This window comes from Carettochelys insculpta, chromosome 7 (assembly GCF_033958435.1).
Source record: "Carettochelys insculpta isolate YL-2023 chromosome 7, ASM3395843v1, whole genome shotgun sequence".
Classification (NCBI taxonomy): domain Eukaryota; kingdom Metazoa; phylum Chordata; order Testudines; family Carettochelyidae; genus Carettochelys; species Carettochelys insculpta.
In genome coordinates this window covers 4,178,357-4,192,237 of record NC_134143.1, presented here as the reverse complement: position 1 = coordinate 4,192,237, position 13,881 = coordinate 4,178,357, and the positions used below count along the sequence as shown (strand labels likewise).

Below are 13,881 nucleotides of genomic sequence, written 5' to 3'. Positions count from 1 at the left end.
TCAGAGCACCAACCCCCGCCCCCAGGTTTAATCTCTTTGCAGCCCCAACTGCCAGTCCCCTGCCCTCAGGTTTAAACCATTCACAGCCGCAAATTTGCTCCCCACCCTCAGGCTTCAACCCCTCGCAGCCCCAACTGCCACTCCCCCTTCCTCAGCCTTAGATCCTTTGTACCCAACCACTGCCTCCTCTCCACCCTCAGGTGGGTTTCCTGGATGAAAAGGAGAAAGTGGGGCAAGCGGCCCCCTCTCTAAGATGCTTGTACACTAATGCCAGAAGCCATGGGAACAAACAGGAAGAATTAGTGGCCCAGGCACAGTCAAACAAGTATGAGGTGGTTGGAATAACGGAGACTTGGTGGGACGATTCGCATAACTGGAGCACGGTCATGGAAGGTTATAAATTGTTCAGGAAGGACAGACGGGAGAAAAGGAGGAGGAGTTGCGCTCTATGTGAGGGAGCAGTATGATTGCTCAGAGCTCCAGTATGAGGAAGGAGAAAATCCAGTTGAGTGTCTTTGGGTTAAGCTTTGAGGTGGAAGTAACAGAGGTGATGTTGTAGTTGGTGTCTGTTATAGACCGCCAGATCAGGGAGATGAGATAGATGAGGCTAAGTGAAGCTTCCAAATCACAAGCCCTGGTTCTCATGAGAGACTTCAATCATCCAGATACTTGTTGGGAGACCAATACAGCAACACACAGACAATCCAGGAAGTTTTTGGAGAATGTTGGGGATAACTTCTTGGTACAAGTGCTGAAGGAACTGACCAGGGGCTGTGCGCAACTTGACCTGCTGCTCACAAACAGGGAAGAAATAGAAGTGGGAGGGAATCTGGGCTGCAGCAACCATGCGATTGTAGATTTCATGATCCGGACAAAAGTAAGAAAGGTGTGCAGTAATACACAGACCCTTGATTTTAGAAGAGCAGACTTTGACTCCCTGAGAGAATGGATGAGTAGGATCCCGTGGGAAATGAAGATGAAGGGGAAAAGAGTTGAAGAGAACTGGCAGTATTTTAAAGAAGTCTTACTGACAGCACAGGAACAAACAATGCAGCTGCATAGTAAGAAATGCAAACATGGTAGGCAACCAGCTTGGCTTAACAGGGAAATCCTTAGTCAACTTAAATTCAAAAAGGATGCATACAAGAAATGGAAACGTGGACAGTTGACCAAGGAGAACTATAAACATATGGCTGGAGAATGGCGGGCACTAATCAGGAAAGCGAAAGCACAATTGGAACTGCAGCTGGCAAGGGATGTGAAGAGTAACAAGAAGGGTTTCTATAGCCATGTGAACAATAAACAGGTTATCAGAGGTAGTGTGGGGCCATTACTGGATGAGGGAGGTAACCTAGTGACAGATGATGCAGGAAAAGCTGAAGTACTCGATACTTTTTTTGCCTCAGTCTTCACGGACAAAGTCAACTTCCACATGACGGTCCTAGACGATCCAGTATGGGAAGGTGGAGGGCAGCCATCTGTGGGGAAGGAACAAGTTCTGAGCTATCTAGAAAAACTAAATGTGCACAAGTCCATGGGTCTGGATTTAATGCACCCCAGGGTACTGAGGGAATTGGCAGAGGTCACTGCTGAACCTTTGGCCATTATCCTTGAAGACTCTCGGAAATCAGGGGAGACACCGGATGACTGGAAGAAGGCAAACGTGGTGCCCATCTTTAAAAAAGGATGGAAGGACAATCCAGGGAACTATAGACCCGTCAGCCTTACCTGAATCCTTGGGAAAATAATGGAGGGAATCCTCAAGGAATCTGTTTTGGAGCACTTGGAAGAGGGGGAAGTGATCAAAAGTAGCCAACATGGATTCACCAGGGGCAAGTCCTGCCTGACCAATCTGATTAGCTTCTATGACGAGGTAACAAGCTCTGTGGACATGGGGACATCAGTGGATGTGATATACCTTGACTTCAGCAAGGCTTTTGATACGGTCTCCCACAATATTCTTGTTCATAAGTTAAGGAAATGTGGATTGGACCTTTAGACTATGAGATGGATAGAAAGCTGGATTGACGGTCAGGCCCAATGGGTAGTGGTCAATCGCTCAATAGCTGGATGGAGGTCTGTTTCACATGGAGTGCCGCAAGGCTTGGTTCTGGGGTCGGTGTTATTCAACATCTTTTTTTATGACCTGGATGAGGGACTGGTTTGCACCCTCAGCAAGTTTGCGGATGAGACAAAATTAGGGGGAGAATTAGATTCGTTGGAGGATAGAGAGAGAATCCAGAGGGACCTGGATAAATTGAAGGACTGGGCCAAAAGAAATCTGATGCGGTTCAATAAGCAGAAGTGTAGAGTCCTGCACCTGGGGTGGAAGAATCCCAAGCGTTGTTATAGGCTGGGGACCAACTGGCTCAGCAGCAGTGCGATGGAAAGGGACCTACGGGTTATGGTGGATGAAAGGCTGGATATGAGTAAACAGTGTGCCCTTGTATCCAAGAAGACTAACAGCATACTAGGGTGCATTAGGAGGAGCATTTTGAGCAGATCTAGAAGTAGTTATTCCTCTTTATTCGGCACTGATGAGGCCGCATCTGGAATACTGTGTCCAGTTTTGGGCCCCCCAGTATAAAAAGGATGTGGATTTGCTGGAGCAGGTTCAGCGAAGGGCAACAAAAAGATTAAGGGTCTGGAGCACAAGACCTATGAGGACAGGCTGAGGGATTTGGGCTTGTTTAGTTTACAGAACAGAAGACTTAGAGGTGATTTAATAGCAGCCTTCAACTTCCTGACAGGGAGCTCTAAAGAGGAGGGTGAGAAACTGTTCTCAGTGGTGTCAGATGGCAGAACAAGGAGTAATGGTCTGCAGTTGAAGAGGAAGAGGTGTAGGTTAGATATTAGGAAAAACTACTTCGCCAGGCGGGTGGTGAAGCACTGGAATGCGTTGCCTAGAGAGGCGATGGATTCTCCATCCCTTGAGGTTTAAGTCCTGGCTGGACGAGGTCCTGGCTGGGATGACTAAGGGGGGGGTTGATCCTGCTTGAAGCAGGGGGCTGGACTAATGACCTCCTGAGGTCCCTTCCAGCCCTGTGATCCTGTTTAAACCCTTTGCAGCTCCTAACTTGCCACCCCTGTCCCCCAGACTTAACTCCTTGTAGCCACAAAGCCAGGATTAACCTACCTTCCACAGGAGCACCAGGTGCTGCTGCCCGCTACTGTAGCTTCACTAGGCTGCCATTTCCTCCTTAGTGTGGCTGCGTGCCGCCCCACCCCCGCCTTCCCGTACCTGCATTGTGTGCGGCTCCTTGCCTTTCTGTGCTGAAGTAACAGGACTCTAATTAGTTTAATGGCTGCATCCCTCCTGCCGGCCGTTAAACCAATTCAACTGAGTTGTATTCTTTCAGCGTGGCATGACAGGGAGGTGGAGAAGGAGTGAGCAGTGGCAGCAGTAGGAGCTGCAAATGGCTCCTTAAACAGCCACATGCAGCTCAGGGCCACACAGCTGTCTGTCAAAACGGCACTGCTGCTGGCTCTGCAGGCTGGATTCTGGCCTGCAGGCCATGTGTTGGGCACCCTGGCCTTGAGATTCTCTCTCTCTGCTGGATGCTGCACATGTGTCTCTGGGCTTCTCCATACTGGCACTGATATATATGTACATATAATTGGAGATACACATCTCCTAGAACTGGAAGGGACCTCTGGAGGTCATCTAGTCCAGTCCCCTGCACTCTTGGCAGGACTAAGCACCATCCCTGATATCTATTTGCCCCAATCCCTAAATGGCCTCCTCAAGGACTGAGCTCACAACCCTGGGTTTAGCAGGCCAATGCTCAAACCACTGAGCTATCCCTCCCCCACTAATCACTGATCACTAATGCTTTGTGGTTTTCAGCAATTCACCAATGGCCTTCCCGATCAAGAGGCAACAACATCCCAAACATTGTATGAAAATATTTAAAACTTAGGTGTTTTGATTAAATTACACAAAATTCACATGATTAACTCAAAAAATAAACTACAATTAAAAGTGGTGATTAATCATAGTTTTAATCACGCTGTTGAACAACAGAATACCAATGCAAAGTTACTAGGTATTGTGAATGTTCTTCTATGTTTTCAAATACAATTATTTCAATTACAACACAGAATACAGAGGGTATAGTACTCATTTTATATTTTTATTTAAAATATTTTAAAGTGCTAATACTAAAATATTATTATTCAATTCACCTAATAGAAGTACTGTAGGGCAATCTATTATGAAAGTGCAACTTAGAAAGTGAGATTTTTTTTTTGTTTTTGTTTGTTACATAACTGCATTCAGAAACAAAATATGTAAAACTTTAGCACCTACATGTCTACCCAGCCCTATTTATTCATCTGGTCACTAAGACAAAAGTTCGTTCATATTTAGGGTGGATGCTACTCTTCACCATTTATTTCTAATGCCACCTGAATGCAAGGAATTTAGATGCCAGATATACTAAACTTTCATATGCTCCTTCATGGTTCAGCCACCATTCCTGAGAACCCCCTGACGCTCGTTTTAAAAAAAGGTGTTAATTAAATTCAAGAGTGAACTCCTTGGGGAGGGAGGAGGAGGAGTGTATGTTGTGTTGTTTCACACACTAAAAATTAACATTCATCAGTCCACTTGGCTTTGAACACAACCCATCACCAGCAGGGACCTGTCCTCTGAAATATGGTTGAAGCCTGAATGAACAGACCTCAGGTAACACTGTAAACAAGAAGCAGGTAGCATTGTCTCCTGAAAACAAAAAGCTTGTTAAGCCAGTCTCTCAGGCAAACAAGAAGTAGGACAGAGTGGATTTATAGGCTCTAAAAGGTTTACATTGTTTTATTTTTGAATGCAGCTATCTTTTACGACAGAGAGATAGCGGTGCTGGTCTGTATTCTATCAAAACAAAAAAGCAGTCATGCAGCACTTAAGACTAACAAAATAATTTTTTAGGTGATTAGCTTTTGTGGGACAGACCCACTTCTTCAGATCATAGCCTTAGCAGAACAGACTCAATATACAGACTCATAGAATGATAAGGCTGGAAGGGACCTCAGGAGGTCATCTAGTCCAGCCCCCTGCTGCAAGCAGGATCAACCCCAACTAAGTCATCCCAGCCAGGACCTTGTCAAGCTGGGACTCTTTTTAAAAAGTCCAAAAATTGTTATCAACATTGATAACAATTCTTCTGATTTGTCAAGGTTGGCAATTCAGAAGAGCAGAGGGACAGTGGGGGGAGGTGAAGGGACTTTAACAAACTTCAACAGAGGGAATGCACAGAACTAACATTCATATTCAAATTCGACACATTCACACATGGTTTGAACAGGGACAGCAGTTACCTGACCCATTATAAGGACTCTTTTACATATTTTGATGTTTTATCTAACTCACTCTTAACTCCCGCCCGCCCACACACACCCGCCACCATCCTTTTGCTCTTCTGATTTGCCAACCTTGATAACAATTTTTGGACCCCTGTGCTGTATATATTGAGTCTGTTCCGGTATGGCTATGATCTGAAGAAGTGGGTCTGTCCCACTTAAGCTCATCACCTAATAATTTATTTTGTTAATCTTTGAAGTGCTACATGACTGCTTTTTTGTATTTGTTTACATTTGCATTCTCATTGGCCTTAGAAATGATCGGGTGTTGTCTGTCCTTCATAAGACTACACATAGCATTCACCTGCAATAGCTAGGAACAGTTGTTGAGGGCATAATTTCAGCTCCTTAACCTGGAACGCTTCGGTACAATTCTTAAGTATATGACTTTTTTGGTATCTGACTAGGATTCATATACTCAAATGCACAGTCCCACTACCTACCTGGTATTTGGGCTGGTCCACCTCCTGCATAGCTTTGAGACGGAGGCTGAGGATAACCACCAAAGCCTGATCCACTAGGGGGGACACCAAACCCAGGACCTGTAGGAGCTAAAAGGGGTTGGGGGGACGGGAAGTCCAAAAGAGAAATTCTGGTGTACTTAAAATTTGAATTGATTTCTAACAAAACATAAAAGGATCTAGGGCAATGCAAGTGTAAGCACATATCCTTGGACCTGAACAACAATATCTTATCTCAATAGCTCACACAAACATTTGAAAAGCTACTACCATGCCTCATGATTCTTAATATTAGAGTGGAAGAGATGTGATATAACATTTCTGATTCACCTTCATCTCCTTCAAAAATAAGTCTGCACTTTTCAGGTTGGATTTATTTCGGTGACTTGTATTGAGAATACTTTCCCCTTTAGAATCATGTTGCACTTGGGAAAAATCCATATATGTTTGCTTCATAAAGCTACAAGTCTGAATTCTTGGAATTGTCAGACAGACAAAATAAAACTAGTTGGGGGATGGGCTTTCCCAAGAATTCTGTTTGATTATTCAGGTCAAAGTTTGGCTCTGGTGAAAGGTATGGCAGAAAAACAATGAATACATGAGCTAGGAATAGAATACAAGCTGTCAGCTAGCGCAGATGAGAATTATTTGTTTTTAAATGGGGATGAGGTATAAAAGAGGTGAATAATGTACATTCAATGTATAAAGCCTTGCCATCAAACTTAACAAAACTTCTAAATCCATAGCTACCACCATAAAGCCCTTTCCCTAATGAAATGTGTGAAAAATTTTATTCTAATAATATACATTTATATAGTTCCTTTGATTAGAGCATAAAACATTTAATAGCCATTAATTAAATAAGATTCAATACAAGAGCATCATGACTTAGCCAGTACCTGAAACTATGGCACAGAGCGACTAAGCAGTTTAGGCATGATCACGCAGCTAGGCAGTGGTATCGTTGGAAATTCACTTCTAGGCTCTTTACCAAACGCTGACACTACCCTCTGGGCTCCCCTCCTCTAACCCCAATTAAAAACAAAACACTCATTTGTTTGTGTCCCCATCCCCTACCCTTATCATTAGGCTAAGCCATTCAGGACACCATCTGCTTCTCTCCATCTGTCTAGGGTCTGGCACCTAGGTCCTGGGGTGCCATCATAATTATTGACTACTCCATGTAACTGAGCACTAAGTGCCCGCTCCCTGTAATAACCACTACTCAAAACATCTTTGAGTTTTCTGAACCAAATCTGGGGACTGATTATGATGTAAATAACCCCTGAACAGCGGGCTTGAATATTACCTCCAGGATATGATGGCACTCCCCCTGGTTGAGGAGCTCCAGGGTAGCCTCCAGGCACAGGGTATCCTGCAGCTCCTGGGAACCCTCCACTTGGGGGTGCTACAGGATATGCACCACCTCCTACAGGTGGGAAGCCTCCAGGAACAGCAGGATAGGGATACTGACCAGCAGGTGGATAAACAGACTCTTGTCCTGTAGGCTGAAAACAGAGAGAATACTTGTACATAACAATGTTTCCCCAAAGCGTGGTACACATACCACCAGTGGTGTGTGAAAAGATTTCAAAGGGTGTGCAGCAGAAAATAAATTCCTAAAAATTGTGAGATAAGCACCAGCATGGCACAGCACTGGGACAGAGGGTGCACTGGTAAGGCTGAAGTCCTGAAAGGGTTACACCAATGTTTTAAGTTTGGGAAATACTGTGCTAGAGAAAAAACAGGGAAATAAAGTCTCTCTATAAAGCTACCAGAGTATGCACAGCTTAATTAACAATGAAGTCTGACTTGGCCCTTAATAAAGGAGAGAAATTCAAAAATCTACATCATTTTAACTCTTGTTATTGAGTTAAAATAATAGTACTGATTGGATGTATCAAAATGTATTTTGCCTTGTCAAGTGTGAGCCTGACCTTTAACACTAACAGCAAGATGAGCAGTAAATGAAGCACAGATCCTGAAACAATGTTCTCCGAGGGAAGTTGCTATAGGTCAATAGCCATACATGTGATCTCAGGAATATATAATCCTAGAGTTACCAGAACTACAGTTCATGACTGAAAATAAATCAAATGAGTTAGTTATAAATCAGTTCTGGGCAGGTGTCCCTCCGAAGCTGTTCTGCAAATACAGCACACGCATATTATGTACAGTTCGTATTTGCTCATTTCAAAGGATTTGGTTTTAACAGAAATTACCAATAATACAACAAAATTCTATTCATAATTTCTCAGGCTTGGCTGCTCCTAAGACTCTGGACTGCTTAGTTCACATGTTTGAGTCTCCCTGCACAGAGGGCAGCACACCTACCTACCTCCCTTATATTTTATGCAGGGAGTCAGCAAAACCCACTTAAGTTTTTCCCAGCAGAAGCAACACCTGCTAATAAAGTGGGGTATTTAGGAAAACACTCTCAGTATGCTACATGACTTCCTGGTCTGTTGGGACAAAACACAGATCACACACTACACATACAAAAATCAAAACAAAAAGCAGTCAAGTAGCACTTTAAAGACTAGCAAAATAGTTTATTAGGTGAGCTTTCGTGGGACAGACCCACTCCTTCAGACCATAGCCAGACCAGACCAGACTCAATATTTAAGACACAGAGAACCAAAAACAGTAAGCAAGGAGGACAAATTTTGCTAGTCTTTAAAGTGCTACTTGACTGCTTTTTGTTTTGATAGTGTATAGACTAGCACGGCTTATTCGCTATTACTACACTTACAGGTATTGTAAACTTGTAGCTGACAAATCAGACATTTAAGTACAACTCATTTGTACCAGAATAGCAATTATTTCACATTTTAAAGTACAGTATTTTAAACCTAGCAGTAAGAAGGGTCTAAGAGCAAGAACAGTTGTGCTCTACAGTGACCACAGGGGGGCACGGGGACAGATATTGCAGAATGACCATAGGAGGGGCAGGGAGTGGGGGGAAGCAGCTACACCAGGAAGAGAGTGACAAGCCGAGGGACAGGGCTCTCCATGCTGCCAGCCACCAGCCCAGGTATGTGGCCTCCCCGCCCAAAAGCCAAACCCCTCCCATACAACCACACCACTGGACTGGGGCAGAGGAAACCCCAGCAGCCCCACTGCCCCTGTGGGAAGAGCCATCAACAAGGGCCGGCAGCACAGCCCCAACCTCTCCCTCCCCACTCAGGAGCAGCCACCAACCAGGGCTGAACACATGGCCCTGGATGCCCCAGCAACCCAGCACTGCCTTCACTGCTGCATTTGGCCTATGCAAGCCACTGAGCCCCCTACGCTGTCTCCTTCACCCCACCCCCTGCTCTTAGCCCCTCCCCGACCTTCCAGTCACTTGCCCTGAGCCTCCCACCCCTGTTGACTCCTGAACCCTCCACCCCCTGCCCAGTGCTCCCTCATATCTCCAAGCTACTGGCCCTGACTCCTGCACCTTCCACCCCCTGCCCTGTTCCTCACAGATCCCACCCGCTGCCCTGAAACCTGCATCCTCCATCCTGAGCCTTCCACCACCACCCAGCCAGGAGATGCTGTGACTGGGGTAGGGCTGGCAGTGATGTAGGCATGCTGCTGAGAGGGCCTGCCAGCACAAGGGGCTGGCTCCTGAGCATAAAAGGGAATGCTCCTCTCCATTGGCCAGAGCGAGTCTTGGGAGTACAGCCCTGTGAATCAGGATGTATAGCTGTGAATATCGGCATATGCAGAGACATTTCTGTCCACACAGGACTCTACTAGCATTCTCAGCCATATATTTGCCTCCCTGTCTCCATGTCTTTGCTTTCCTCCAAAGCAGGGTTCAGTGGATTTCCTGTACTTCTTTTCAGACTGTTGCTACCCTGAAAGTGACAGATCCTGAGCCATCAGGACTTCCTCAGAATAAGGAAAGCAGCTGGGAATGGAACACGATCAGTGGCACAGTGGGGTCCTGGGGCTAAGGCTGTCTCCCTACCTGCCCTGGCTCTGCGGGGCTCCAGAAATAGCCACCAGGTCCAAGCAGGCCCTAGGCACTGGGAGGCACCATAAGCTGCTCCCTGCCCAATGCTCCATAGCTCCCATTGGCCACTGCATTAGATTATCTGCACCCAAGCTCATGAATATCTTGAGGGAGGAGGCCAGAAAATCTAAAATAAATACTCTTCATGAAAGTAATGACTAATATTCTCCCAGCACATGGCAGCGCAATACAGAAAAAGATTTAAGCGTGTGGCCTATCCTGCAAGTAAAACATTTAAAAAACAAGACATACTTACAGGATATCCAGGGAAAGCAGGATAGCCTGATGGGGGATAGCCTGGATATGACATTCTGAAAAAGAAAAACATTTTAGTGACCCACTGTTGGTTTAAAGTACAGTGGCTTGAGTTAGTTGTTTGTGTGCTGAGTACCCACTATCTTGCTTAGCTGTTGAGGCCAGCACATTACTGATGTGTACCAATTTTACTTGTCAGCTATTTAACAAAAAAACCCAGCCCTTTCATTTCAGAGACATGAACCTAATGAGACAGATACAAAGGGAAAACCACATGCCAGTGACTGCATTCTTATTTACCCAAAGGAAATGGGAAGGAAGAGAATTGCCTCCCAGGAAAGTATTTTATAAGCATATCCAGTGCAACCCCTTCCCAATAACTCCTATTGACATTAAAGGCATTCTGTTCCTTCCAAGATGAGCTAGAAGAGAAACTAAATAAAAATGTTTCAGAATAATCTGCTTTAAACATAGAAAAAACCCCATCTATTTCACATCCCAGAGTCAGTGAGAAAAACAATGGAGATCAAGCAGCAGGATTCAAATTTTAAGAACCCGTTGTAGCCCATTTTGCAGTCTTTACTGCTGCAATTGAAAGGGCAATTGAGAAGACTCCATACCAAAACTGAAGGGCAGCTGAGAGAGTCAGGACAGATGCTCTACTTTAATGTTCATTAATAATTTCTCAGCACCTAAACCCTTTAAAATTATTTACAGACCCTTAACCTCAACAGACCTCAAGTAAACATGACCATTCATAAGAGATACCATGGGTCTTTAAAACTTCATTTATGATCAACATGACTCAACTCATAATTACATTGCTTCCAAGCCATTAAACAAACAAACCAAAACAGCAAAATGCTTCACACGCTATCTTAAATTTCAACTTGAAAGCAAGTATTTACTAATGAATAGCAAGAAAATAAGGTTTATAGCAAATGCTTCCAAGCTCAGTGCAATGCAAACACTACAAAGTAGGGGACAAAAGCTGAGGAAGTGTTGTTCCAGGCCGAGCATAAAAATGTTGGAATACAGTGTGGCCATGCGAGTGCCCATAGCAGTGCCACTGATTTGGAGATATAAATTGTTCTCAAATCTGAAATAGTTGCGGATGAGGACAAAGTCACAAAGCTCCACCACCATTTGTGCCTTAGGCACATTATCCCCGATGAGACCAACAGCCTGAAGTCCATCTCCATGTAGGATACTGGTGTAAAGGGCCTCTACATCCATGGTGACCAGGATGGCGTTTTGAGGAAGGTCACCAATGAACTGTAGTTTCCTAAGGAAGTCAGTGGTATCTTGAAGAAAGTTGGGAGTGATGGGAGTGTAAGGTGAGAGTAGAGAGTCCACATATCCAGACAATCCTGTAGTGAGAGTTCCAATGCCTGAGATGATGGGGCATCCAGGATCCCCAAGTTTTTATGGCTGTTGTATAGTAGATAGAATAAACCTGGCTGAGGTTCTAGGGGTGTGTCTGTGTAGATTTGTTCCTGTGTTTTTGTAGGGAGGGTCTTGAGCAGATGCTGTAGTTCCTTTGTGTACTCCTCAGTGGGACAGTGTCCTGGAGAGTTGCCTGGCAGCCTCCTTTTAGTAGTCCGTCCTATTCATGACAACAACAGCACCTCCTTTGTCAGCCTGTTGGATGATAACATCAGAGTTTTTTCTGAGGCTGTTGATGGCATTGCGTTCTGCACGGCTGAGGTTGTGGAAAAGCAGCATTGCTCACCCCATAATTTCCGACTGTGCACATCACTGGAAGCAATCTATGCGTACGTCCAGCCTGTCATTTCGACCAATGGGGGGGCAGGGGGGAGAGAGCGGGGTCCAAGAAGAATTGTTTTTCTTGTACTGTAGGTGGGAGGGTACATGTAGGTCAGTGCGCTGTTCAGTGTTGTGTTGGAAGTATTCCTTGAGTTGAAGATGGTGAAAATAGGCTTCTAGATCCATGTAGAACTGTATCAAGATTGTGGGGGTGGTGGGGCCAAAAAAAAAAAAAAAAAAAAAATAATTGCTCAAGAAAGGGCAGATTCTTCTGTTGGGCTTAGTGTGTAGTTGACAATATTGACAATATTGCTGGGTGACTATTGTGGCCCCATGTGGCAAGTAGGAGTTTAGATAGTTTACAGTCCTTTTTCTTCTGTAGAGAAGAGGAGTGTGCACTGTAAATCTCCTGTCTTGTTTTAGTAAAGTCCAGCCATGTGGAGGTTTGTGTGGAAGGCTGGTTATTTTGTATTTGGGTAACCAGATCTGAGAGCTCTTTTTTGAAGTTTTCATATCAAGAAGCTATAGACCTGCACTAGTGACATTCATTCCTGTGGGAAAGGGTGGTACTAGGTCTTCAACACTACTTAAGCCCTGCAGTTAGTGAGTGGAGTGTTTATAGCTGGTGAGCTAATGGTGTCTGACGAAGCAGGTCTTTGCCCACGAAAGCTGATGCTCCAAAATATGATAGTCTATAAGGTGTATCTTCAAGAACAAGAAGTAGTCCTGTGGCAGACGAACATGGCTACCTCTCTGATAAAGATCTCTATCAGGCATTTGTAAAACTTTATCCACCGGGAGAAATAAAAAACAGACTGACAGGGCCAGATAAATACCCAGAAACCAGCTACTTCTAGATAGGCCCAAGAAGGTTAATAACACAACACCTATAGCCCCCAACTCAAACCCCTCCAGTGCATTATCGACAATCTACAACATGATGCTGCACTCTCACCAGCCCTTGGCAACAGACCTGTTCTTTCCTACAGACAGCTGCCCAGTCTCAGGAAAATTCTCACTAGCAAACGCATGCCACACCAGAGATCTTGAAGTCTTGAGTCTCTGTCAGTAGGACTGGAGCAGATGTGGTTACACCTTAGGGCAATTATAAATGATGGATCGTGTGATGTGTCCTGACTGGAAGCTAGAGGCATTTAGAGTAGCAGTCAGTGGGTTTCCAGTACAGAATGGTATTGATCTGATCATCTGAGAGTTGTATTGTGGTATCCAGGAAATAGATCGCTTGTGTGGAAAAGTCACAGCCAAGATTGATGGTGGGGTGCAAATTGTTGAAATCCCTGTGGAATTCTTCAAGGGTCTCTTTACCAGGTGTCCAAATGATAGATATAATTGATATAGCATAAGTAAAGGATTAATAGAGGACAGGAGCTGAGGAAACGTCATTTTAAGTCAGCCATAAAACCGTTAGCATACTGTGGGGCCATGTGGGTGCCCACAGCAGTGTCACTGATCTCAAGGTATAAATTGTCCCCAAATCGGAAGTAGTTTTGGGTGAGGACAAAGTTACGTAGCTCAGCCACCAGATGTGCTGTGGTACCATCTGGGTTAGTGTTCCTGGTGGCTTGTAGCCCATCTTCATATGGAATATTGCTGTAAAGAGCTTATACATCCATGGTGGCAAGGACAGTATTTTCAGGAAGGTTTCTGACATTCTGTAATTTCCTCAGGAAGCTAGTGGTATATTGGAGATAGTTAGGAGTACTGGTAGCATAGGGTTTGAGGAATGAGTCCACATAGCAGGATAGTTCTGTATTAAGGCGCCAATTACCTGAAATGATAGGGCATCCAGGGTTTCCAGGTTTATAGATTTTAGGTAGCAAATAGAATAATCTTGGCTGGGGCTCTGAAGGTACATGTGAATTTGGTTCCAAGTAGGGGCAGGGAGTTCCTTAAGCCGATAGCGTAGTTTCTTTTGGCATTCCTCAGTAGGATCAGAGGAAAGAGGTCTGTAAAATGTGGTGTTGGAAAGCTGTAACTGCCTCCAGTTCATAGTCTAATTTATTCATGACTATAGCA

At 44.6% G+C, this 13,881-nt stretch overlaps 1 protein-coding gene across 4 annotated transcripts in view; it reads right to left on the bottom strand.

Moving 5' to 3' along the window:
* Nucleotides 1-13,881, bottom strand: part of ANXA7 (annexin A7) — a 56,987-nt gene that overhangs the window by 36,484 nt on the left and 6,622 nt on the right. For 2 of the 4 annotated variants that reach the window (XM_074999712.1, XM_074999711.1), the window contains exons 2-4: nucleotides 10,079-10,133; nucleotides 7,129-7,327; nucleotides 5,802-5,909 (exon numbers count right to left, since the gene is read on the bottom strand). In XM_074999712.1, coding sequence (XP_074855813.1) covers nucleotides 5,802-5,909; nucleotides 7,129-7,327; nucleotides 10,079-10,132 — 361 coding nt within the window. In that variant the 5' untranslated portion in view covers nucleotide 10,133. The remainder of the gene's footprint in view (nucleotides 1-5,801; nucleotides 5,910-7,128; nucleotides 7,328-10,078; nucleotides 10,134-13,881) is intronic. The other 2 variants (XM_074999714.1, XM_074999713.1) reach the window with 1 other exon arrangement.